General features: G+C 39.8%; 1 protein-coding gene across 2 annotated transcripts in view; it reads left to right on the top strand.

Moving 5' to 3' along the window:
- LOC148348045 (nuclear receptor-binding protein 2-like) overlaps positions 1-26,843 on the top strand; it is a 45,578-nt gene that overhangs the window by 1,282 nt on the left and 17,453 nt on the right. For both annotated transcript variants that reach the window (XR_015847568.1, XM_088322177.1), the window contains exons 2-5: positions 25,172-25,294; positions 26,383-26,484; positions 26,569-26,658; positions 26,803-26,843. Coding sequence is in view for 1 of the 2 variants with exons in the window: in XM_088322177.1 (XP_088178303.1) it covers positions 25,172-25,294; positions 26,383-26,484; positions 26,569-26,658; positions 26,803-26,843 (356 nt within the window). In the remaining variant the exon portion in view is untranslated. The remainder of the gene's footprint in view (positions 1-25,171; positions 25,295-26,382; positions 26,485-26,568; positions 26,659-26,802) is intronic.

A 26,843-nucleotide genomic window follows, 5' to 3' on the forward strand; every position in this document is an offset into this window, starting at 1 on the left:
ACTATTTCTGTAGTGATCTTTTTGTCTAATAGTATTACTCTAGTACAGCGGTGTCAAATTCATTTTAGCTGGGGGCCACATGCTAGAAAAAAAATCTCAAGGTGCCAGACTAGTTGATTAAAGAGAAAAAATAGAGTGGGAAAAAGGGAGAATGAAAGAGAGAGAACAAGGGAGGCAGAAAAAGAGAAAGAGAGAAAGTAAGAGAGAGAAAAAGGGAAAAGGTATGAGAAATACAGAGAGCACAATCAGGTGAACTTGTACGATAGAGAGAGAAAGGGAGAAAAAAGAGAAAGAAAAAAAGAAAGACAAGGAAAGCGAGGGATCAAAAGACAGACGGAACAAGGGAAACACAGAGAGAGAGACAAGGAAAGAGACAAAAGAAACAAGGAAAGAGAAAAATGAAGAACACAATAAAGAGGGAAATGGAGAAAAAAAAGAAAAAGACAGATAAAAAGTGAAAGAAAGAGACTGAATAAGAAAGAGAGAAAGGAATAAAGTGAGACAGAAAGTGAGCGAGAGAAAAAGAGAAAGAGAGAAAAAGAGTGGGTGTGAGTAAGAGTGAGAGAGAGAGTGTGTAAAAGGAAAGAAAAAAGAAAGATTGAAAAAGATAAAATAGAGAGGGAGAGAGAGATGTGGAAAGAGTGGGAAATAAGAGAGAAAGAGAGAGAGAGAGAGAGAGAGAAAGTGAGAAAAAAAGAACAAGAGAGAGTGAGAGAAAACGTGAGAAATAGAGAAAAAGAAAAGAGAGAGAGAGACAAGGAGAAAAGAGATAAAAAAGAAAAGAGAGAAAAAAGAGAGTGTTCAAGAGACAGAGAGAGATAAAGAGAAATGAATAAAGCTGTAGTTGCTTTGCAAGTGGTGCCTGGCTTTGGCGACATCAAGTGGAGATATTTCAAACTGTAGCTAATTTTCCCCTTGTGTTTCTCTCGGCATTGTCTCGCGTGCCAGATTCAAAACTTTGCTGGGCCTGTTCAACACCTGTGCTCCAGTTGTATTTTTGTAGTATTTCTTCAGTTTTTTTGTAATAATTACTTTGTCTGTGTTTTTGTTGTATTTCTGTTGTAAAATTTCTGTAATAATGTTTAAAAATTGTTGCTTTCTCAGAGTTATTTTTAAAAGACAAAAAAGAATGGTTAATTATTATACTGTATTTTCAAGAGAATTAGTTAGAAAAAACTCTATTCTGTCCAAGAGTTGATTGTGATAACAATTTGCGCACAATTTGCACAAAAGACGTCGAAAAGACAGCTAAAAGACTTTTAAAAGTGTCAACAGGGTTTAAAATCACCTGTGTTATCATTGTGTTGCCACAATGAAATTAGGGTTGCCCTCCAGTTGGCAAAGTATACATGTACCAGTACATTGAAAAAGTATTCACATCTATAATTAAAAAAATATACACAACTAAGGTATTGCACTTAGAACAGGGAAACTGCACTTAAAACTGTGTTACAAAACTGTGGTTTAGTGAGTTGATAGGTTGGGGAAGAAGCTTTCCCTCGGTCTGTTTGTTCGGGCCTTGTGGGATCTGAACCGTCTGCCCAATGGTAACAGTCTGAAAAGTCTGTTGCCCAGGTGTATTGTGTTGCTATTCTGTTTTATTTACTAGAAAATACATTTATAGCTGTCAAAGGCAGTAAACAAGTTATGTTTTTGAAAAAAAAAAAAAAAAAAAAAAAAAAAAAACGCTTTGCTGTTTTACAAATTGATGTATTCTATGTTAATTAACAACTCAATACTGGATGTTGTGTACATAAATTGTGATTATCTGACAGCAAAAAGGACAGAAGAGGTTGGGAGGGGAGCTACGGCTGCTAGTGACTAGCGATAAAGACTTTCGACATTGAGGTTATCTCTGACCCGCACTCTTTTTGCACCAGAAAAGGACTCAAGGCTTTCCGCAACCCCACCCTAACATTGTTCCATGCATTGATTACCCGACTTTAGTGCATCCATTAACCTCCCCCAAGGCAAAATGTACCGGCCAGAGTGGTAATGCTGTTACTAAACATACCTTTACGTGAATGCTAATTTGAAAAAAAAAATGGGGCAAGGGGCAAGGAAAACAAAGTCCTAAGAACCCCTCTTTTAAATGCACTTGCTTATGTCAAGCAGGCTTAATTGAGTCCATCAGGTTCAACAGATCTCACATGATCAGTAAATAAGTCAGTGTGTCAAAGTTCACTCTACGCTTGATTTGGTAGGGAGCTCCGCCGTTGAAATAAACACCAGTCATGTGATTAAGTCGCCTCAGCACTTTCCTGAAAGCAAAAGCAGCCGCTGAAGGATTATTGTCTGCACATGGAAAATCATTCACAATTGAGTCACCTGTATTTTCAAATATGGGATTTTTCTTTTTGTACTTGTACTTTGTATTTTGTACTTGTATTTTTTTGTCTGACTTAAGTTGTATGTTTACATCCGGGGTGTAAAAGTAATTCGAGCTCAGAAGTCAGATGGTTTAAAAAAGCGCACTTGCGGGGGACGGACTATTACATAAGAGAGAAAAAGGGACAGAGGGAGACAGAAAGAGGGAGAGAAAGAGAGAAAGGAAAAAGAGGGAGAGACAAAGAGAGGGTGTCATGAAACAGACCGGGAATCAGGAAGTTGGAACTCATTTGCGTAGACAATTTGTCACTTTAATTGAGAAAGAAAAGTTGTCCAACACACAAACGGACCAAAAACAAAGCAGGCTCAAATGCAGGCAAAACTACAGACCAGGCATTTAACGGGATTAAACAGAACTTGCAGGAATCTCTCAGAATGTTACATCGAAGTGCAACAAAGTCCAACAAGCACAAGAATAAACAGGTATCAACAAGTTTTCAACAAGGGTAAACAATGATCTGGCAAAAGGCAGTTCCAAAAGGCAGGTTTAAGTACCCATAGGAGTAATCAGGAAAATGCAGGTCAGCCGGTGTCAAGGGGCGGGGCCAGCTGGGGGCCATGACAACCGTGCAGGACTTGACAGAGGGAGAGACAGGGAGAGGGAAGGAGAAAGGGAGCAATAGAGGGAGAGAGAGGCTTATAGAGGGAGATGAAGAAAAAAGGGAAAATGAGAAAGAAAGTGAGAAAGGAACATTTTGGAAGAAAGAAAGATAAAATAACCAAGATTATGACAGGGACCAAAAAAAACAACGAAAATGAAAGAAACAAAGAAAAAATGGAGAGGGGAAGGTAGAGCAAATGATAGGAATGAAAATTTTGAGAAACCGCACGTGAGAAAGAAAAAGGGAGAGAGAGAAAGAAATACACCTACAGTTGTTTTGGGAGTGGCACCTGTCTATAGAAAATACAATAGTTAATATGAGATGGATTGAATGTACTTGATTGGTCATGAATAGTATCTGACATTAATTCAGATGGCACTGATATAAGATTATCGCACAAGAGGTTGTAATTGGTATAATCTGAAGTCTACTAATGTTCTTTTTCCTTCTTGTCATGATGCCATTTTACACATTGATGTTTGTGGAATGTCTCAGGACTTTGTCAAACTCAAATTTATCTAGTGGTCGTGAGTTTCACAATCCAAGAGCCTTGGTTGAGGTCCTCTAATAGAAGTTAGTGATAAGGAATGTGTCAGGCTGCAGTGCCAAAACAACACGGTGATTTTGAATTAAATCTGTGACATTTCAATTAGAGATTTAACATGGGTGTGTGCATGTTAATGTTGGGCAAACATTTAGCGAATGCTATCTTCTGTACCTGATGGAATGATTAAAAATGAGCCGTAGTGTTAGGCTCCCACATGCCGAGAGAAATGGATGTCATTGGTGTAGACACAAAATTTGATTTTAGAAAATGATATATTTACAGAAAAAAATTGTTTTGAATGGCATACAGAAACAGAACAACAACGTTTACTAGGATCTTCAGAATTTAAAGACATCAAAGTCACTCTTACACAGGCTTGACTAGCAGCCCTGCTTCATGATATTGAGACAGTTACTAGATTTAAATGAACAAAACATGAAACGAATAAGATGCATATGGTGGAATACCAATTGTTTTTAAGTGAAAAACACACAAGAGAGGATGCTGGGAACATATTTGCACGTGAATACATACTGTTCCAACACAACCCAGCTCTAACAGAACAAAACACACAAAAATTCCCACTCGCGGGCCAAACAACTCCATGAGCGCCATACGACGAGACTGTGAGATATAAGGCAGGCAAACTAACTAGCTGGAACTGAACAAAAGCATGAAAAAAAGACAACCCAGGATATGTTGGAAGAAAAACTAACTGAAGAAAAACAAGAAAGACAACACGGCACGAAATATGTTGCAATTCTAACTGAACAAACATGAAAGAATGGCGACGCAATACATATATGCATATTGATATAAAACCATCGGGAGTGTCATAACGGCCCAATTTACATATACAACTTATTACTTTAGGAAATTCTTTGGGTACACTTCATTTCCATTCCAACTTCCATTTATGAAGTCACTAAACTGAAATGTCTTTAGCATTTAAGCTATGTATTAGCTCCTAATTGGTTGGAAAAGGTAAATTGTACTGTTCAAAAGCAAATACATCAGTAGATTCAGATTCAGATATACTTTATTGTCATTCTTGTACACATGTATACAGAACAAAATGTTCGATACATCTGACCCGCACAGTTTCCTTAAATATACAGATATAAATATGTAGTATTATCTGCATTTATATAGCGCTTTTTAAGTCAATGAAGACTTCCCAAAACGCTTTACAATGTGCTTCACATTTCCCAATAGCGGCCGTGCAGCCATGTAAGGCGCTAACCTGCTTATTGGAGGCATTAGGGGTTCAGTGTCTTACCCAAGGACATTTTGACATGTAACACGGAGGAGCCGGGATTCGAACTGCGATCTCTTGATCCAAGACGAGCACTCTACCTCCTGAGCCACTGCCGCTAGCATAAGTCAAGGCTAATAATTATGCATTTGTTTTAACAATACTGTGAGAACACCAGCATGACACACTTAAACTAGCAGCTAAACCAATCATTATCTATTTTTTAAAATATTTAATTTATTTCTAAAGATAAATAGGCTATGATTAAGCCTTGTCTAATAAATAGTATTTAGTTCAACTACTAAAAATAAAAAAGAAATGAGCTAAATCTTATCATTTACAATTTGAAAGCTAATGGTAAATGAAAGACTAGTGTTGCGTATCGTGCTAGATCGAAACGGATTCAACTATTTCTGTTTTTTTGAAAATTTATAAACCGCGCTAGCTAAAGTTGAGGAAAACCATTTCCATTTTGATGCGCTAAAAATCAAATCTGATTAGCCTGTCTTCAAAAGCCAGATAAACATCAGATGAATGTCTTATTCTACTTTATGAAAAACTCTGGAAGACTCGCATAAAACGCTCATAATAAGCTGCTACCTAAGACAAAATCTTAAAATGGATTAATGTGATCAGAATGTTGGTTTGCACATCATAAATCTGTTTTATATTCATACTTGGATTGTGTTTACTTAATGCTATGAAAGTTTATTCTCCAAAGCTATCAATCATGACTATAACATTAGCGTTACTTATTTCCGTCACGTTTTTAGACAGACTGGCGTTGTTCTCGCATAACAGTGGTTGCTCTCATAGCGTGAAAACGGCCTTATTCAACCCCCTACTGCCATTATGTTAGATTTCAGTGAATTTATTCGTGTAAATGTCAGCAATTAAACAAAGAAGTTGGAGTGTTTTAGATTAATGAAATGATAGGATTAAATGCATTCAAAATGGCCCTGTATGGCTGCGGCTGCATCTGCTCCCAACAGTTTCTCTTATTTTGGTCAAAAACCCCAGTCTTCGACTCAGTTTTTGAGGGCGAACAAAGACAATTCAAACTGTAGATTAACATACGATCGCAGTTTTTTGCTGGATATGCGAACATCCGGAAATCCAACGCTCATTTCTACGATCACTCTGGAGTGTTTACTTAGCCTCGGAGTGCTACGTCAACAAGACCCAGCGGCCTACAAAGCAGCGAAGAAAAGTGGAAAGAGGAAGCGCTGTGACCGGGGGAGGAAACGAGGTTGTCGGGCCAGGCTAACGGCTAGGCTGAAGGCTAAACCCTTCAAAACGCCTCTCCCATCTATTTTCCTCTCCAACGTTCGCTCCCTGGACAACAAACTGGACCATTTACAAGTGGAACTTACATCGAACCGCGAGATGACGAACTGTTGCGCTATAATTCTGACGGAGACATGGCTAAACTCATCTATCCCGGATGACGTTGTTAGCATTGTGGGGCTAACTGCTTTCCGCGCTGATAGAAGCGGGGAGCTCACCGGTAAGAGCAGGGGTGGCGGACTATGCATTTATACCAACAACAACTGGTGTAGAAATGCTAAGATAATCTCGAATCACTGCTCACGAAACATTGAACTTTTGACGGTGATCTGCAGACCCTACTACCTACCGAGGGAGTTTAGTGCTACCATCATTACTGCCGTGTACGTGCCACCCAGCGCTTACACCGAGTGCATTTTCATTGCGGCGGGGGACTTTAACCAGGCCAACATGAAAACAGTTCTCCCGCATTTCCACCAGCATGTCAACTTTGCTACAAGAGGTAGGAACACATTAGACTTGGCCTACACAAATATCAAAGGAGCATACAGAGCAGCCCCCCGCCCCCACCTTGGCTCATCAGATCACCTTTCTGTTATGCTAATTCCTGCATATAAGCCCCTGCTGACCAGAGAAAAACCTACAGTGAAGCAGGTGAGGGTGTGGACTGAGGGGGCAATTGGAGGCACTACAGGACTGCTTTGAATGCACAGATTGGGACATGTTTAAATCGGCTGCCACTTACAACAACAAAATAAATATAGATGAGTACGCCATGTCTGTGTCAGCCTACATCAGTAAATGCGCAGAAGACGTCAGCAATACCAAAACCATCTGCACCCGTGCCAATCAGAAGCCCTGGATGACTGCTGAGATACGCAAACTGCTAAAGGTACGGAACCTTGTCTTTAAATCTGGTGACGAGGAGGCGCTGAGACCTGAACCGTGCTATCAGACTGGCAAAGTGATGGCACAGTCAAAAAATCCAGGACCGTTTCCTCACCACAACCAACACCAGGGATATGTGGAAAGGCATTCAGGCCATCACCAGATACAAGCCAACCACCGCCCCTGTGCAGGACACTAGCATAGACTTTCTGAATGACCTCAACAACTTCTTTGGGAGGTTCGAGGCACAAAATGGCACCCCTGCAGCGAAAGCGGTTCCAAATCAGGACGAAAGAGCGCTCCACCTGGACTCAACTGACGTGAGGAAGACCCTGAGAAGGGTCAACACACGGAAGGCACCAGGCCCGGACAACATTCCAGGGCGGGTCCTTAGGGAGTGCGCCGATCAGCTGGCTTGTGTACTAACAGACATTTTCAACACCTCGCTAGACCAAGCCACAGTACCATCATGCTTTAAGATTGCCACCATCATCCCAGTGCCAAAGAAACCCCAGATCTTATCATTCAACGATTACCGGCCCGTTGCACTGACTCCCATCATAATGAAGTGCTTTGAGAGACTGGTTAAAGAGCACATCACCTCCAGTCTCCCCTCCTCACTTGACCCCTTTCAGTTTGCCTACCGGACAAACCGCTCCACCGGGGATGCCATCTCCTCTGCGCTTCACCTAAGCCTGACACACCTAGAGGAGAAGAACACCCATGTGCGGATGCTGTTCCTGGACTTCAGTTCAGCATTCAACACCATCATCCCACAACACCTGGTAGACAAAATGAGACTCCTGGGTTTCAACACCCCCCTGCGGAACTGGCTGCTGGACTTCCTCACTGACAGACCCCAGTCAGTGCGGATTGGTCAGAACATCTCCGATGCCATCAACCTCAGCACGGGCTCCCCCCAAGGCTGTGTCCTGAGCCCCTTGCTGTTCACCCTGATGACACACGACTGCGTCCCTAGGTCCGCCACAAACCACATCGTGAAGTTTGCGGACGACACAACAGTGGTGGGCCTCATCAGGGACGACAACGACCTGGCCTACAGAGAGGAGGTGGAGCAGTTGGTGGGATGGTGCAGGGACAACAGCCTGGTCCTGAATGTTGACAAAACTAAAGAGATCATTGTCGACTTCAGAAAAAACCAGCCCAACCATGCCCCACTTTTCATCAACAACAAGGCTGTGGAGGTTGTCAGCAGCATCAAGTTCCTAGGGGTGCACATCACAAACAAACTCACCTGGTCCGTGAACACTGCATCACTGGTTAAGAGGGCACAGCAGCGCCTGTACTTCCTGCGGAGGATGAGGAGAGCCCGCCTGCCCCCACCCTCCCTCATCACATTCTACAGGGGCACCATAGAGAGTATCCTGACCAGCTGTATCTCTGTGTGGTGTGGAGGCTGCAGCGCTACCGACTGGGGTAGTGTGAGGAGGGTGACGAGGACAGCAGAGAAAATCATCGGGACTTCTCTTCCCTCCATTCAGGACATTGGCCAGAAGCGCTGCCTATCCCAAGCTAAGAACATTATCAGGGACCTCTCTCACCCCCATCATGGACTGTTCACTCTGCTAGCCTCTGGGAAGAGGTACTGCAGTGTGCGGTGCAGGACCACCAGGTTCCACAATAGTCTTGTCCCCCTGGCAATTAGACTGTTAAATGGTCACTCAAACACATAGTAAATCTAAACTGCTGCTAATCTGTACATCGGTGGGTTCTGTTTGACTTTTTGCACTACTGGCAGTTCTTTATAGCTAGCCACTCCTTGCACATCTGTTTCTCTGCACTATTGTACTTACAGTACTTACAGCGTTATTGTTACAGTGTTATTGTTCTGTTTACCTGACTGGTTTACCTGACTGCCCATTTTGCACATCTGGTTGGCTACTCCTCTTGCACTATTTGCGCTACTGTAAAATACTATACATAGCCATAATTATTTAGTATATTATTAGCACTCAATACTACAACTCAATACAACATTTTATTTATATCTGTACATTCAAGGAAACTGTGCGGGTCAGATGTATCGACATTTCGTTCTGTATACACGTGTACTAGAATGACAATAAAGTAGATCTGAATCTGAATCTGAAAACAAGAGGAAAGATTCTGACAGGTTCTTGCTTGGGCCTTGCTTGCTTGCTAAAGATCGGCCGATATGGGTTTTTCAGGGCCAATACCAAGATTATTAGTATTGAGAAGAGGCCGATAAACAACATTTGGAGCTGATATTTTTTTGCTGTAAAGCTTAAAAAAATGGCATAAGAAATCTTTAATAATGCATTAATTCAAATAAAACTGTAATAGCTCTCTTAACCTTTTTACAGTAAATACATTAGAATTTCAACACAGCTAACATGATCTTTCACTTAAACCAGCAATTAATAGTAATGAAAGTAGGTTTAGTGGCAACTTGTATTACATAAAACCTAAATGGCTTCCGTTTTTTTTTTTTACAATGAATAATAAAAATGTCAATACAATCATTCATTCATTCATTAGCTGCACCGCTTATCCTCAGTAGGGTCGCGAGGGTGCTGGAGCAATCATTGGGCAGTGGGCAGGGGACACCCTGAACTGGTTGCCAGCCAATCGCAGGGCCATATTATACATGGTTACACATATTTACAGAGGAAGACGGTACACCGAGAGAGTTTTCAAAGCTTTAATAATAATAATAATATAACTTTCATCCCAAACCGTGCTTGTGAAAGGTACCACCACGCTACTCTTAACACACTCACAAAGCTCAGAGCGCAGCTGTTTAAATAAAGCCATGCCGCAATTAATAAATTCACGGTAAACCGTCCTTGTCTTTCTTCTCATTATTGACGTCTTCAAGGGCGTCTTCCTCACATTTGAAACGAATCACTATCCTCTGTCATACTGTCTGTCATACGGACAATTCGATCATAATCCAAGAGAATGCAATTTACCGCGGCGCACAAATCCACCGGTCTAAATTTTACCTTTTGTACTCGAGTGCCGCTGGTGGTCGTTAGAAAAATTACTTAAATAAGCCGCTTCACTGAATAAGCCGCAGGGCTGAACATTTGGGGAAAAAGTAGCGGCTTGTAGTCCGGAATTTACGGTATGTATATATGTGTGTATATATATATTTATATATATATATATATATATATATATATACTATTGCATACACTTCTAATCAGTGCAACTTCTGCAGTCACTCGAACAGTGACTGTAGCCTTCAACCAGGAGAAGATGTCGTCAGGTGGTGTCCAGTATTGAGAAGAGGCCGATAAACAACATTTGGAGCTGATATTTTTTTGCTGTAAAAGCTTAAAAAATGGCGTAAGAAATCTTTAATCATGCATTAATTCAAATAAAACTGTAATAGCTCTCTTAACCTTTTTACAGTAAATACATTAGAATTTCAACACAGCTAACATGATCTTTCACTTAAACCAGCAATTAATAGTAATGAAAGTAGGTTTAGCAACAACTTGTATTACATAAAACCTAAATAGCTTCCGTTTTTTTTTACAATGAATGATTAAAAATGTCAATACAGTCATTCATTCATTCATTAGCTGCACCGCTTATCCTCAGTAGGGTCGCGGGGGTACTGGAGCAATCATTGGGCAGTGGGCAGGAGACACCCTGAACTGGTTGCCAGCCAATCGCAGGGCAGACGGACAACTCGCTTGCTCATTCACACCTAGGGACAATTTGGACCGACCAATCTACCTGAAATGCATGTCTTTGGAATGTGGGAGGAAAGCTGAGTCCCCGGAGGAAACCCACGCAAGCACGGGGAGAACATACAAACTCCGCACAGGTAGCTGGATTTGAACCCACACAGGATGTTCCCAAGACTTTAGAACTGTGCCTGCACACGCGCTAACCACATGAATCCATTAGCATAATTTGTAAATATGAAGTCGTTAAAATATAGCCATTACCAAAAAATTTTAACATGAAGGAGTTAGCATTTAGCTGATAGCATCACTTTTTAGCATGTATCCGTTAGGATAACTCATCAACATGTACCCATTATCATAAATTGTAAATATGAAGTAGGGTGGTCCTTATTTTTCGACTTTTAAAATTTCATGCTCTGACCCGTTGAATATGTTCCAATATATACAAAACGTAATTAGGCAAAGTTTCATCAAAATCAAAGGATATTTAGAGGTCGCTCAAGGCCTCTGAAATTTTGGTATGAAAAATAAGGATTTTTCGCACATTATATCAGACCTAGTGTACAAAGTTACTTGTAACTTTTCTTGTGTTACAATTATAAGCAATGGACTGAAATTGGATGTTCTAAAACGCCGTACACATAGGGTTAAGATTTCCGTTTTTTCTCGAAAATTGCCAAAATTTTACCATTTTGGGAAATTTCAAAGTCGTTGAGCTACCTCTAAATATTATCCAAATTGTTCAAAATTGCACACAGTGTGTTTTTATCGATATAAGAACATATGCGGGGGGTCAGAGCCCAATATTTCAAAAAAAAAAAATTCGACCCCCATTAAGGACCACCCTAATATGAAGTCGTTAAAATATTTCGATTACCAAAAATTTTTAGCATAAAGAAGTTAGCATTTAGCCGTTAGCATCACTTTTTAGTATGTACCCATTAGCATAACTCATTGACATAATCCATTAGCATAATTTGTAAATATGAAGTTGTTACAATATAGCCATTCCCAAAATTTTTGGGCATGAAGAAGTTAGCATTGCCCACAGTGTTTACAGCTAGCTTGCGCTAATACTTGGGCTGGCTGTGCCAGCCCAACCCATTGCGGACAGTGTTCACAGCTAGCTTGCGCTGATACTTGGGCTGGCTGAGCCAGCCCAACTCGTCACCAATAGTTTCTAGAGCTAGCATGAGTAAGCATAGCTTCAACCTCTCATCGCTAATACTTGGGCTGGCTATGCCAGCCCAACACCTTGCTAGCGGCGCACATAGCTGTTAGCATCCTCTCGCTAGCATCCACTCTTTGGAATTCACCATTTACCCATAGTTAAAGGTAATGTTGGTCGGGGCCCCTCAAGCCACCCTAGACAGTCCCTGCTTAGTCCCTACTAACCTCTGAAAAAGCCTTCGTTTCCATGACTACCCATAGAAATGAATGGGCCCATGTATTCCGGATGGGAGATTCTCAAAACCCATTATTCCGGATGGGGACTTTTCTTGGTGGGCCCCAGAGACTCGTATCGCTTATCCGTATCGTCGCAGGAAAGTCCTGATCGGGCCGGAATTTTTGGTATATGAATCGTTGGGCTACTCCAAAAGCTCTGGGAGGAGAGGCCCGTCAAAATTCGGCGGAAGAAGATAGATATAATAATTTTAATAAGATCTCGGGGGATTATAATAGTTGTGCTTGCTTCGCAGGCTCAATTACATTGCCCTGTGCTTACAGCACTTGGCAATGTAGTTGTGCCTTGCTGAAGCACTCACAACTAATGAGACTTTTTTCAAAGGAATTTAAAAAAAAAAAGGAGAAAAAAAAACACAGAAAAAAGAAGAAAAGGTTTGCGTTGCATTCAAATAATTTCCAATTATATCAAGTGAATCTTGTTGCCCACATTCTACTTCCACTAAAAATATGATTAAGTACAGTTCTGTATCGTGCAACCGACTAAATAAGCCCCCAAAAATGTTAATATTATGCGACAAAATATATCAGGAAAAAAAAAAGAAATGGATATCTTGTGAAAGAATTGTAAGAACAAACGACGTTTGTAGGCCGTACAACCTTTGCAATAGTACACGAGTCAATTCATTCAAAAGCAAAAAATAATTTTGCATTGCGGGAAACTCAGTAAAATGTCAAGCTTTAGACATGTTTGATAATTAATTATCTTGCCCCACTTGGGATTATGGTTGCTCACTGTTGTTTCAAGCGTTGCTAACCGACTTTGTGTGAACGCTCAGACCCGTGGAAAATTAGAGGGAACGTTGCACACCAGTGGCTAGAACAACTACACATTGTTCTACCACTAACCAGATCCAACAGAACAAAACATGAAAGTAAGACACAAGAAACATCAACACATGTGGACAGAATAACATCAAACGTGTAATTATGAGAGACAAGACCTGGAAATAAAACGCAAGCGCACCTATTAGCGCTATATAAAGAAAACATAAAAGTAAGAAAACACAAAATCCATTGGAACACTTAATCGTGTAGATGAACAAAACATGAAACAGAATATGTTCACCTGCATATTTTTTTGCCCATTCCTACCATATTTTTACGATATGATTAAAAATACACATTTTAAAATTTCAGGAAAATTGTGACCATAAAGGTTGATTTATTTTTTTAAAAAGAGAGTAAAAACTCATCAAGCATATAAATAAAGAAAAAAACAATGGAATCAATTATTTAACGAATAACTAAACAAATAAACAATAAAAGTATTAATAAACATTTTTTTAATCCGAATATTAGTTTATAATTTGTTCATTTACTTAAACTTTATTTTCTATTCAATAGTGGGTACCTTTTTGACTGACCCAAAGTGCCATGAAAGCAATTTTTATTTTATTTTTGGAAAGACCCATATCATTTAGGACAAAAATTTAAGAAAACCGCCATCCCTGTTCTGCAGAAAAAAGTACATTTTTCAGCACATTTTATATCACGGTGGAACATTTCATGATATTATTTGACCTTCATCTTTTCATAGATAATGGCTTCAAAACAAGGTTTAGGCAGAGTTCTTTTGTAAATAAATGTCACTAAATACTGGATACTGGCGTATTTTCCTTTGGTGCAGATGGCACTGTGTGCATTGCCCCGCTCACCCAATCAAATTGCTGTGTGCTTGGCTGGCGTTTTTTGGTGTTTAGAGTTTGTTTTGTGGGTTTTCATCATACGAAGAAGCTTCCATATAAAGGATTCCTTTTGGTCTGACATCTTGACTGTAATCTGTAGTTGAAACTTTGCCCTTAACAGTGTTCATTTTACCTCTGAAAAGTGATAAGTCCCGGGGACTCGCATGCTCAAAAATCTACAGAGATCTATGGGTCCCCAAAATTTTGTGTCATCGAGGTTAAAATTGTAAATCGGCGACAAATATATATTGTAAATCTATATTTTCATCCAGTTTTAATCATCACACTTAATTGGTAATACAAAGCAGTTATCACTTCAGATTTTTTAGTTTTACAAAAATATTGCATATTATACAAAATAATATTGCTTAAATATTAGTCTATATATTCATGCAGTTTTAATCATCACAGTTAATTGGAAATACAAAGCAGTTATCACTTCAGATTTTTCAGTTCATATATTCTTCGTGGTTTACTGTCCCGCCACAGCTGTAATGCCTTCTCAATGTCCAATTGTTTGGTAAGATGCACCTTCATAAGCTGGTGTTGTGTTGCGATTTGTACGGCTGATGTCATTGCAAGCTGCGCCAACAGAATGAGATTTGGAAAATCATGTAGCCTCCATTATCATCCTCCTCATTGCGTAACCAGGAATATAATTTAGTCCATTTTGGCAGAAAAGTCCTTTTCTTGCTAGGAGTATTCTTTTGTTTATTTTCTTTTGTCGAATCGTTCGCTTCAGCACACGTGTTTTCCTTGCCTCCGCGATCTTCTGAAGAATTTTTCCGCCGTTTTTTCGTGCTGAAATTATTGCCGTTGTCATCACTTTCTGCATTATGTTTCGACTTATTACTGACACTGAATAAATTACCAATTTTTTGTTGATTTGCACCTAATACTAACTGTTTTTTCGGAGGCATACTTGCCTTTCACTCGACGACAACCACCACAATAATGACGTAATCTCGAAGCAATGAGATCTCGTTTGCTGAGATCGATGTGCAGACCAAAACTTGGACCGCGAGACCAAAACAACAATGGCGGATCTGCCTGATAAAAAGTTTGGAGTGCGGTAAACCCATCCATCCATCCATTATCTGCACCGCTTATCCTCAGTAGGGTCGCGGGGGTGCTGGAGCCCATTCCAGCTATCTTCGGGTAGTGGACAGGGGACACCCGGAACTGGTTGCCAGCCAGTCGCAGGGCACATAGAGACAGAGACCTCACTCGCTCATTCAAACCTAGGAACAATTTGGACCGGCCAATTAACCTGACATGCATGTTTTTGGAATGTGGGAGGAAACCAAAGTGCCCGGAGGAAACCTATGCAAGCACGGGGAGAACATGCAAAATCCACACAGGAAGGTTTGATCTCATGACCTCAGAACTGTGCCCCACACGCGCTAACCACTGCGCTGCCGTGGTGCAGTGCGGTAAACCTTTGTTATAAAAAAAAGTAATCGGGTAATAATGACACTTTTGTGTCAAAAAAGTTGCGTCCCGGGGACGCACATTAATTTGACACTGTGCATTATTATCGTTCCATTTGAAGCAGAGAGTCAACTCCTACTCTCACCTCACTAACCTTGCAGGGTAAAAAGCCTCCTGTGCTGCACCAATTTAATATCCTCAGTGAGCAAGTTTTTTTTTCTATCTTGCTGGAAAGCTGCACTGCAGAATGCAGGCTGTGCCAAAGGGATTTTTTTTTTGTAAGAGCAGAATGAGTTGCGCAAGTGTGGAGCTTTGGGCCAGAAAAACAAAAACAAGTCTTGTTTTCTTAGGAAGATGGAAAGGACTCGCTAAAAAAAGGCCAATCGGGAACACCTCCATCCTCCTCTCCACTGCGTTGGCTGAGTGGCTGTTCAGAAACTGCTAAGGGGGCTACGTTTACATGCATGAAATACAGTAGTCCGACTGGGATCAGGATTCTAAGATTTGGAGTAATCCAAATGAATTGTTTACATGCATAGAGACAAGCAAATTATCACAGTGGGAAATGAAAGGGTGTGAGAGTTAGTGGCTGAATGCCTTGCAAAAGTATTCCCCCCCCCCAGGACTTTTTGACAAACTGTTATACGTCATGCTTCGAACTTATAGATAAAATCCTTCTTTATGGTATTCTTTAAAAGGGGCTTTCTTCTTACCACAATTCCTTAAAGGGTGGATTTATGCAGGGTATGACTAATAATTGTTTTAAGCACAGATTGTACCACCTCAGCTGATTATGTCTGTAGGTCATTCAACGTTATAATGTCTCTCTTGGTTGCTTCTCTGATTGGTTTCATCCTTGTTTGGGCTTAAAGTTTAGAGTGACAGCTGGGACTTGGCATGTTTGCAGTGGTTTTATACTCTCTCTGTTTTGATATTATTGCTCGCACAGTGCTTTGGGAGATTAGTAAATGTTGCAAAATCTTCTTGCATCCCCTTCTTGCTTTGAACTTTTCCACAATCTTATTCCAGACATGCTTGGTGTGTTCCCTGGTCTGCTAAAAATCACGCCGACACACCTGCTCTGGTGGCCTTGTTTTGCCATTGCATTTTTACTTCCCTCGTGACTAATGGCAACTGCTATTACTTTGTGTGGTGTTGTCATGTCAAGCATCATCGCGACCTACATGTCCCAAGAGGACCGGTAAAGAGAAACTGGAGAAATTGCAAAATTGGCTTTGATAGTGCTGAAAAAATGCTGGAATTTGGCCATAAAAGGTGTACAAACCCTGTACCTTGCTCGCGTCCCATCTATTTACAACTCATGATAGTACGAAGCAGTACAACCAACATGACTTAAGTGAAGTTAAAACCAAAGGGGCATCAAAATTTCAACAGAGCTGTCAAATTGAAAAGTGTGGCGACTCCTGTTTTAGACCCAGATTGACAAACTAATGTTATAACCGCTAAACACTCAACCTTCTACTATAGAGTGCTTTTATGCTCTCTCTCAATCACAGCCACACACGTCTGATTAACCAACTAATGTTATGATCTATCCATCCATTATCTGCACCGCTTATTTTCAGTAGGGTTGCAGGGATGCTGGACCCCATCCCAGCTATCTTCAGGCAGTGGGCAGGAAAAACCTTGAACTGGCTGCCAGCCAGTCCAGGGCACACAGAGACAGGCAACTCACTCGCTCATTAACACCTAGGGACAATTTGGACTGGCCAATTAACCTGACATGCATGTTTTTGGGAATGTGGGATGATACCAGAGCGCCTGGAGGAAACCCACTAGGCACAGGGAGAACATGCAAACTCAACACGGGGAGGCTTCGGTAGCTGGACTTGAACCCTGAACCTCCGCACCGTGGGGCTGCGCGCTAACCACGCAGCCGCCATGCCACCCAATGTTGTGATAAGAGCTAATATATCCGTCTCCACCTGAACGTGATTACCTAAAACAAGTTAACCGCACTTTCTACGCTATCTCTTGATCGCAAAAACACACTTTTCTACCATTGACTTTTTAAGATCCCAATATTATATTATCAATATTATTATTGGTATTAGCGGTCTTGATTCAAAGACATGTTGGGACTCTTGAGTTAGCAAAACTGCAGCTGTACTCAGCTCTATTGTTTTTCTTCCTGCTTCAGTGGCTCTGCCCCCGGTCGTTTATCCAACTAGAAGGCACGTCCAAAAAGAGAGTGGAGCAGGTGACAGGGAGAGAGAGGCTCACTTTTAACTGAGCCTTGTCAAATACATAAAAATACAGATACCGATATTGGTCAAATTCCCAAATATCGGTGCCAAGCATCGGCCCACCTGATAATAGGTTGACGTCTTTTCCAAATGGCATTATTCAGTTTCCAATTATTACCTGCAAATGTTCCTTCAATGTAAGATAATAATTTTTTTATGAACCGAGGTTTATGCTAATTTAAATTAGCTCCTCAGCGGCGGTTTGCTAATATGGTAACCATACGATTAATAAATTACACATTGTTTTAATTTATTGGGTTTCATGTCATGCACCGATTGGATGCTTGTTGTTATTCTGTCTTAAGCGCTTACCACTTTGACTTAGCATCAAGGTTTCTTATCTTTTGCAAAAGAAGTAAATAAACAGTCAGGCTCTCAGTAAAAGGGTGTGCCGAGCACACTGCATTGCGTAGGAAATGAAAGGGTGTGAGAGTTAGAGGCTGATTGCCAAGAAAAGGAGATTAGAATTATCTGTACTATCAGAATATTGCTGAAATTGTAAAAAAAAAATTCTACCTTTTATCCTGATAGTCTTGTATCTTTTTTTTTCTCTTTAAAGTCTTCATTAAGTGTTTACCCTGGAGTGTCATGTATATTCTCATTGCACACAATGTTTCACAGAGTTTATCAACGACAATAAAGACAATTTAATTAAAATCAAATAAATCAGGTTTAGGATCTGCTAATGGCAGCGGCACAGGTCTAATTTGTTGGCATAGTTTGAAAATAATCACGTTAGTAACCATGTTAGAAAAGGAAGTGTAATAATTTTTTTAAAAGTATAGTTTTTTTTTAATCAGATATTGTATTAAATTAAAAAAATATGTACCGTATTTTCCGCACTATATGGCGCACCATGTTATAAGGCGCACCTTCAATGAATGATATATTTTAAAACTTATGCCATACATAAGACGCACCCCATTATAAGGCGCTATAAGTGCATGCTGGTTTAAGATCAGGTAATTGTGCAATTTTGTAATTGTAATCCTGTGCAGTCCTTCGAGACATTTTTGGGATTAAGGGCTATTTACGGTAAATAAATGTGACGACTTGACTACAGTAGAGAATGTAGTTACTTTATGCAACCTCTAGATGTTGCCACGCTCAAGGGAATGTCAACAAAATATTCAAAAAGGTCAAACTTTATTAACAAACAAGCTTTCCACAACTCCATTCACTCCCAAAATAAATAAACAGCCGTTTTATTATTTTCTCTGAGGTAAAGCATTTTCGTGACACATCTTTGACATCTTTGAACAACATCGACATATCATTTTATTTTTTGTCCATTTAGTCAACACGCAAAGAAAAAAACGTCTGATACTGTTATTTTAAATGAAACGTTAGTGCAATCGCAATAAAGTGACACTCGTAATGTGCAAAAACAACGAGTGCAAAGCAATAACATAATAACTGTAAAATGTAAAACGTAAACACACAAAAGAAAAACAAAGATCACTCTATAAGCTCCTCATCGACGAATCCCTCGAATTCTTCTTCTGCTGTGTTCGAATTGACCATATCTCAGTGAATGGGCCATCCAACACGTCCGGTGTTTTTGTGCCAGCGCTGTTGCCTTCATACGTATAGTTATCGTACTGACACTTCTGCTTGCCGCTCTTTGTTGAACAACCCACTGTTCAAGTGTCTCCTCTAACTCTGGCCATCTTGCTTTATTGCCACGGAAACTTTGTTGAGTTTTCCTTACTTGGCGGAGCTTATCTTCATCCTTTCTCCACTTCCGTACCATCGATTCATTTAAGTTTAACTCTCTCGCTGCCGCTCTATTGCCGTGTTGTGCTGCGTGACTGATCGCTTTGAGTTTAAACTCGGCGTTGTACGCGTGTCTCTTAACAGGAGCCATTTTCTTATACAAATGCACGTATGAAAGAGAATCTCGCTCTCTCTCTCTCTCTCGCTCTCTCTCAAACGTGACATTCTGAATAATTCTGCGTTTGTTTAAGGTAAATTGTGCTTTACATCTTCACCAGTCATAACCCTGGATTCAGACAAATACTGTATTTGTTGAATATGAATTAAGCAGTTTAATGGGGTAGCCATTTTGCCACTTAGTAAACAAATACAACACGAGCCCCGGCAACTACCAATCGTTTAATATTTCCCAGTATGCACAGCGCGAAAAATGGAGTCGTAGTTGCGAGACCTTGCGAATTTAATATTGAGCCATATATAAGGCGCACTGTGTCATAAGGCGCATGGTCAGCTTTTGAAAAAAACCAAGACTTTTAGGTGCGCCTTATAGTGCCGAAAATACGGTATTCGTTTTAAAGAAAAGATTTTTATTTTTTATTATTATCATTTTTTAACATGGAGAAAAAATAAATCTGAAATATTTTTAAATATGTATTTATCTGTTTGCTTTTTAAAATAAAATGTATTATTATTCTTCAGCGGTTTAAATATTGTAATAAAAATTATAATGAAGTTTATTAGCAGCAATTATTTTACAGGAACAAAAACAGCAGTATTTTTAAATTGATTTTAAATATTTGTTATCATCATAGTAGTTACTATTAGGGAGATAAATTGTGACACATATTTTCTTTTGAACTTGTGTTTTTCATTTTTTTTTTTAAATACTTTTTGTCTTTCTTTTGCTTTTGTGTATACATATTACCCATACTGTAATCCACACAAAATATTATGTTTATACAAAAACTTTCAAAACGTTTTCCCCCTTGGAAAATGCTGCTGAACCTGCTTTTCCTGTTCAAAAAAATCGCAAATTGATGCCAAATGGCCTGCATGTGCACCCTGCAGAAAGACTGTGGATAAAAGCTGGCAAAGGGTGAAATTCCTTACGTAATACTCGCTCGCCATTCTCGTCACATCTCGGCTGGCTGGGGAGGCAGGCGCTCCTGCAGTGGCATGCCTTGTAAATCTGCAGATTTGTCACGGCTGCTGACAAAAAATCTGGACAGGTTTTCATTAAGAGGCTGTCTTGCTTGGTCGCAAGGTCACCTTGAAGAAATCAAAATGTGCTACGTGATGGGATCGAATCACACTTTTGACCTTGTCTCTAAGATGTTTGGGGGATTAGATTTTCCATGCAACCAAAGGAAACTGTGTCTTTTTTAAAGTAATTGCGACAAACAACCAGGGTTGGGTAGGGTTACTTTAACTGGATTTCTTTCAATTACTTTTGGATTACTCCAATACCAAATATGCTAATAAAAGACAAAAGAAACTAAATCCAAACAGTAGTGGTTTGGTGTTATCTCGTGTTTTTAAAACAAAAGGACATTCCAGGTTGCCTTGTCACCCCCAAAGAGGCACAAATTTGCGGCCACAACAGCGTATTTCATTTTATGCAAGCCAGAACAGCAAGCCTCCCTCCAAAAATTACCATTTCTGTTTCACCTTGCAGCAATATGGGATTGGTAAGAATCGATTACAGCCACATAAGTACAGTGACAGCAAAAAAAAGAGCCGACTGGGGATAATGGATCTCAGCCAGAACAGTGGAGTTCATTTTAGGCAGGCCACAATGGCACGGTTCAACTCCCCAAACAAATAAAAATAGTGTTCCCAAGTGTGTTCCCAAGTGTCCCCAAAATCCCAAGAGCCAAGAAGTGTTCCGCTGGTTCGAGAGCGTTCTCCATCCGGGCACCGGTGTTGTGGAATGCTCTTTCCCCTGAGATCCGATCTGGAACCTCAGTGGAAATGTTTAAATCTAAGCTTAAAACTTATTTCTACTCTATAGCATACGAATAACCTAAACTTCTTATATGTAATAACTTGTGAAGCCCTTTGAGACTATTTGTGATTAAGGGCTATACAAATAAAAATGACTTGACTTGACTTGTTCAGCTGGCCCCTGCTCTCAGCAATATACAGTCAGGTATAATGGCAACCAAGCCGTTTTGGCCCGCTTTATGACAAAAGTGCCTTCTTTCGGTCTTCGTTCGCAAGAATATGTAAGCTGGAATAATGGATTGCAGAGGCACATGTCCAGTTCACTTTTTGTTTTGTTTCATTTTAAGTGGGTAAGAACGGCTAGCCTCTCGCAAAAGTGCCTTCTTCCAGTCGCTACTTGAAGCAATATGGGATTAGGTGTAATGAATTGCAGCCGCATGAGTACAGTTCGTTTTAGGTGGCTATACAGCATTGGTAAAAAAGGAGGTGCTAGGCCCTAAAAGGGCGGTTGCCGGTCCCCGCTCGCAGAAATATGCGTTCTGGGATAATGGATCATTGAAAATGTGTTACCCTGTCATGCACTAAGACAGGTAGGCTAGTGACGAAGGATTACAACATTTTATTTCTCTTATCTGACCCGTTAAGCCTGGAGCCATGTCTGGAGATTGGCTGGTAGCTACCCATGTGACAGTTTTGGGAGAGAGACGGAAAAACTGAGATAGAGTAAGTGAGAATGGATAAGGTCAGCAGGCGGTCAGTGGCTGGGGCCACCAGCAAAAAGGCGAGCGGCGATCCAGCTCGCTCTTTCTTCCATTCTGTATGATCTCATAGCTTGTATCGGTCCACTCACCCATGGAGGATTGTTTGGCGTCAGAAACTTTAAATTAGAAAGCAAAACAATAACAACATCACAAAAAGTTGTTTGCTGGCTGCTAGTTATAGATGTCAGGCGCAATGATAGAGTGTGATAAAATTAACAAAAACAGCATTGGCAGAAAAAGGGAGGCCGCCAGGCTCTTTTTTCTTGGACCTTGTTCAATCCAGAACAATAAAGACAACGGACACTCAAGTTTGATACATGCATATAGCAGGGCCCATATCACACATTTACAGGCTCTCTCTGATTTGCTGCTCTCCCAGCATTTTATTGAGAAAGTTTAAAGCTCATCAACATGATCATAACATAATAATATGGCTCGCTTTCTTGCTTTCTTTTCTTTCCTATTCCTTCGTTTCGTTCTGTGTTTAATAACTTTTGTTCTTTTTATTGTTCCTTTCTTCCTTTCTTCTTCCTTTATTTCTTGTTTATTTGTTATTTCTTTTGTTCTTACCTCCTTCTTTCTGTTCCTTTCTTTGATAAATTATTTTCCTTACTTGCTTCCTTGTTTCCTTCCTTGCTTCCTTGCTCCCTTTCTTCTTTCCTTCATTCATTCCTTTTGTTTTTCGTTCTTTATTTTGTTCTTACTTTCTTAAATTCTTTCTTCCCTATGGTTCTTTCTTCCCTATGGTTCTTTTTTCCCTTTGGATCTTTCTTCCTTTTGTTTTTCCTTCCTTTCATTCTACCTTCCTTCTTTCTTTGTGTCATTCCTTTCTTCTTTTTTTTTCTTGCTTACTTTGTCTCTTCTTAGTACTTAGTCCAGTTTTCTAAGGACTACGTTGTAAATATCTTTGCGTACAGTATTTATCTTGTCTTTTATCCTGCTTTTACTCTTTAATGTCTGTATTACACGTTTACCCTGGAATTTCTTTTGTATTTGTATTTCATTTACCTTTTCAGTCATATTGCAACAAAACTCTCATAATGAACGAATCACCTAAAAATGCCATGTCTAATCTCGTTGCATACAATGTTGATGTCAATGACAATAAAGACCAATTAAATTCTTTCTTGACTTTTTCTTCTATTTATTTATTTCCTACAGACTGATATTTTGATAGCTGTCCAACATAAAACAAAAATGACACCTAAACATCCACACACAGAACCAATAATTGTTTAAAAAAAGGGAATTTTTTTTCACCAATTTTTGATTTTATGAGTGGAAAAACATTATCTGTCTATAAAAAAATGATTTATGCGACTGCACTTTTCCCTAGAAGTCAACAAAGTGGGGACTTCAACATGTTGCTAAATAATTCGGATGTCTCCTTCCTGCCGCCAGCGTTTACACGCTTGCCATTGAAAGACCTTCCGTCACGTCACCGCAATCGTGTAGACATGCAACAGATTTGGGTTTGCTGCTCCACAGGGGCACCATTGTTTAGCCTGGGCTTGGCCCAGAGACTCCAAACTGCTAAGTCCCCCTAAGAAGGTTACAAGAAATTACTAACCGTCCAGGAGTAACTATCTCTGTAAAAGTATTGGTCCTCCAAGAACTTTTGATTGAAATATTTTCCTATTCTTTCATACAAATGAATTACAATTGGTGTAATTGTGGCCTGTACAGTCCTTTGAGACATTTTGTAATCAAGGCTCTACAAATAAATGTGACTTGATTTGAAATGACAAAACAGCTCAATTTCCTTAAGGTTTGATGGTGATCGTTTGTGCATAACAATTTTCAGATCTTTCCACAAATACTCTATAGGATTGAGATTTTGACTTCGGCATGTTCCTTCAAATACCTTTCTATTTTTAGTTTAAACAAATTGTAGATTTTGCTTTATGTATAGAGCCATTGTCCTGTTGAAAGGTGAAGGTCTCTTGCAACAGATTTTCTGGCAGAACCACCCTGTATTTGGCTCCATCAATCTCTAACCATCTTCCAAATCCCTGCTGAAGAAAAGCAATGATGCTGCAACCACCATGTTTGTGATTGGGGATGGTGTTTTCAGGGTGACGTGCTTTTTTTCAAGTTGATATGATTGCTCGCACAGTACTTCAGGATATGTGTTAAATTTTCTTATATCCCATTACAGCTTTGAGCTTTTCCACAACTTTATCCTGGTGTGTTCCTTGGTCTTTATAATGCTCTCATAATACTTAACAAGGCTGTCTGTTCAGATGTATTTAAACATTTCATTTCATTTCATTTCATTTCAACTGAGACTTAATGGCACACAGGTGCACTCGGTCATTTTTAGTCATTTAGGTATACATTGGATCATTGAGAAGTATTCCTGGAACTTGTGGTGTCAGTTAGCTGAGCTAAAAGGAGGAAAATGTTTTTGCGACATCTACATTTCAGTTTTTGTTGTTATTATTTGGTACCTCTTCACGAGTGTGTCTCACGTGTTGTTGATTCTTGGAAAATATGTTCAGTTTTTTTAGCTTGAACTTTAAAGCTTGAAATGTAGCAATATGACATAAAGTTCTTGAGGGGCTAATTCTTTCACTAGACACAATATGCCAATGTCAGCTTTTAGCTGTTATTTGTTTTCTGTAAGTGATTCAAGGACAATCTCTATTGACCACTCAGCGAGAAATTTGAATCTGATTATTGGTCCCAGCGTGGGTTGAGAAACCACATCGGGAATTCCTTCCCTTGACAGGTTGCCCAAGCCCAACCACGATTTACGCAACTCAGTCAAATTAAGAGTGGTAAACAAGCACTTAGTGTCCTGCCCTATGATTGGCTTGCCTAAAAGAGGCGGTGTAAGGGTTTAAAATGACGCTGTCCACGTGTTATTAGACCGTGTTTGCGACACCGGGTCACAAGGCCAGCTTCAAGTAGAGTCCCAACGCCAACCCAAACCCCAAGAAAGATGAAAAAAGAAGAGTTTATTCAAGCAGTCAAAGAAATGCACATACTAGCACGTGCAAGTATGAACACTTCTTTGACTTGCTTGTTTAATATAATTAGCTTTACAAAGAATTACTAAGATTTATTTTGACGGTGGGAATTTTGCATGATTGTTGCTGTGCTTGCAAGTCATTATTTTAATTGCTTGTCATTTCATCAATGGCAGCAATTAGCTTATAACTATTAGTTGGCAGCCTGTGCTTCAATATTTTAATATTACATATCTTTTTCAATATTTCGGGTTTCTTTGTTTGCTTGATCTTTTCAGGTAAGCCAAGGAAATGTCCCAGGTGTGGAAAGCGCATCTCTGGCCATGGATACAGAGGAAGGGGTGGAGGTGGTGTGGAATGAGGTGCTCTTCTCCAACAAGAAGGTCTTTAAAGCTCAGGAGGTACAGATATTGTGTTATTGTATTATATATTTAATTTTTGTAGGGTGTTTGGGCTTTTTGTTACTTAAAGGTGGGGTGTGTAGTTCTCCATTAAGGATGTGTTCACTCTGCCAAATTGAGGTCAAAGAGACCATTTGCCTTTTTTTCCCATTGCGCCTGTCTGTTTTTATCTTACTTTTATCAGGCCTTTTCGGAGCGGAGTGAAAAAAACAAAAAGATGAAAATAAGAGGAGTTTAACCGAGCGTGTCTAAGAAATAATCGGTAAACGTGTTTTACTCTGCTGCTTAAAGTCATGATTGCAGTTAAGTTTTCAAATGAAGCACCCACATTTATAGAGACAATATTTAACTTTCAACTTTTTAAGGACACCTCAAAGTACAAACCTCACTTTTACTATATTTATTCATTTAATCTTTTGATTTTTTTGTCATCCTTTTTCTCGTTACATGGCCCACTTTCAATAACCCAAAATACAGTATTTTAATAACACTGTAATCCCTTGCTTTGACCTCAGTGCATTGCAAGTTGAAAAACATTTCACAATCCATTGCCTGGCTGCTCTTTTTTTGCTGTTCTATCCACCGAAAAGTGACCTGCACTCATGCAGCGGTGTTCCATTATCCCAAATCACATATTGCTGTAAGCAAGGACAGACTGAGCGTAGATTTGTTGGTCCCGTTTTTTTTTATTGTTACTGTATTTCTTCCTAAAATGAACTGACCCATTATCACCAATCCCATGTTGTTTTGAGCAGAAACCAGCAGAAAACGAGGTGTACTGTCTTGGCCTACGTAAAATGAAATGCATAGTTGTGGACGAAATCCATTATTCTGACAATTACTCAGGGCAGAGCACATTTTTATGCAATTTGGTGTCCCATTGCGGTCCTCCCAAAATGAATGGCACTGGTTTGGGTGGGGGCTGACAGAGCAAATTTGTGTGGTGCCCGGTGGCACTTTTTTCCGCTCTTTCTGCTTAAAATGGACAGCATCACTTCTGAGTCCAAATGACCGTTATGGCTATCAAGCATCCATGTTCTAATTATAGGTTTTTTTTCATCCTTAAAATTGTTTTTTTTGTGCTCTAGGAGAAGATCAAAGAAATGTTTGAAAACTTGATGCAGGTGGAGCACCCTAACATTGTCAAGTTTCACAAGTACTGGCTTGATATGAAGGAAAGTCAGGCCCGGGTATGTTTTTTCACTTTTCCCATTTCTGTTTACAAGTTTATAATTCTGTAGATCTTCATGATCAAACATTAACACCACCCGCAGGTTATCTTCATCACAGAGTACATGTCGTCAGGGAGCCTCAAACAGTTTCTAAAGAAAACTAAGAAGAACCACAAGACCATGAATGTGAAGGTCCGTATTTCGCTTTCATTTGTGTTTTTGCTACTTTTCTAAGCTGTTATATAACATAACGGCCCCTGTGCTTCATCCACTGTAATACCTGTTGGTCCAATAGATTTAAGCTGACTTGTGAAAAACATTCCATCCTCGTTTCAGGCCTGGAAAAGATGGTGCACGCAGATCCTCTCTGCCCTCAG

Source organism: Urocampus carinirostris, chromosome 18, assembly GCF_059441175.1.
Source record: "Urocampus carinirostris isolate Australia breed hairy pipefish chromosome 18, RoL_Ucar_1.0, whole genome shotgun sequence".
Lineage (NCBI taxonomy): Eukaryota > Metazoa > Chordata > Actinopteri > Syngnathiformes > Syngnathidae > Urocampus > Urocampus carinirostris.